At 40.8% G+C, this 720-nt stretch overlaps 1 protein-coding gene across 1 annotated transcript; it reads right to left on the bottom strand.

Annotated features, from left to right (window-relative positions):
- On the bottom strand, positions 1-450 carry LOC137272351 (inversin-like). Its single transcript, XM_067804723.1, has one exon. The coding sequence runs from the start codon at positions 448-450 to the stop codon at positions 1-3; it is 450 nt and encodes a 149-aa protein (XP_067660824.1).
- Positions 451-720: the final 270 nt, after the last annotated feature.

The following is a 720-nucleotide window of genomic DNA, read 5'->3' as shown; positions in this document are numbered from 1 at the left end:
CTACGAGAAACACACCACTTCAATATGTCCAGAATACCCTGCTAACATCACTGGTGTCTTCATTTCAAATCCTCTACTGTTGATGTTGATCTTGTGCAGTGATATGATGTACTTCACGACACCCAGATGTCCTTTTTCAGAGGCATAGTAAAGAACGTTGTTTCTGCGTTTATCTCGGAGTGAGAGATCAGCTCCATATTTTACGAGTGACTCAACCGCTTCTTTATGTCCCTGCTCTCCTGCTAATATCACTGGTGTCTTCCTGCTGTGTGCTAAACTATCGATTTCAACCATCTTCCTTGAGAGGATGCACTCCACCACCTTAACATGTCCTCCTTTACAGGCACAGTGAAGGATGTTTTCACCTCTTTTATCCACAAGTGACACGTCAACGCCTTTATCCACAAGGAACTTAACCGCGTCTTTATGTCCGTTCTCTGCTGCCAACATTACAGCTGTTCTCCTGAACTGTACTTTACCATTGATGTCCAAAATGTTCTGTGAGAGTGAGTGAGTTAACATTTAACGTCACGTCGGCAATATTGCAGCCATATCGTGACGAGAACATACGTGACATAAAAAAAGAATATATATGCATATTATGAAGAACCTGTCGACAAAGGACAGTAAAACAGTTAGTATTTAAAACTAGCGTGGAAACTTAAAAACTAATATATCACTGTTTGGACAGTACAATATAAAACCATTCCTTAGATCGCC

The sequence above is a fragment of the Haliotis asinina genome, chromosome 1 (genome assembly GCF_037392515.1).
Source record: "Haliotis asinina isolate JCU_RB_2024 chromosome 1, JCU_Hal_asi_v2, whole genome shotgun sequence".
NCBI lineage: Eukaryota > Metazoa > Mollusca > Gastropoda > Lepetellida > Haliotidae > Haliotis > Haliotis asinina.
The sequence above is the reverse complement of the archived record's forward strand: the minus strand, read 5'-3'. Positions and strand labels throughout refer to the sequence as shown.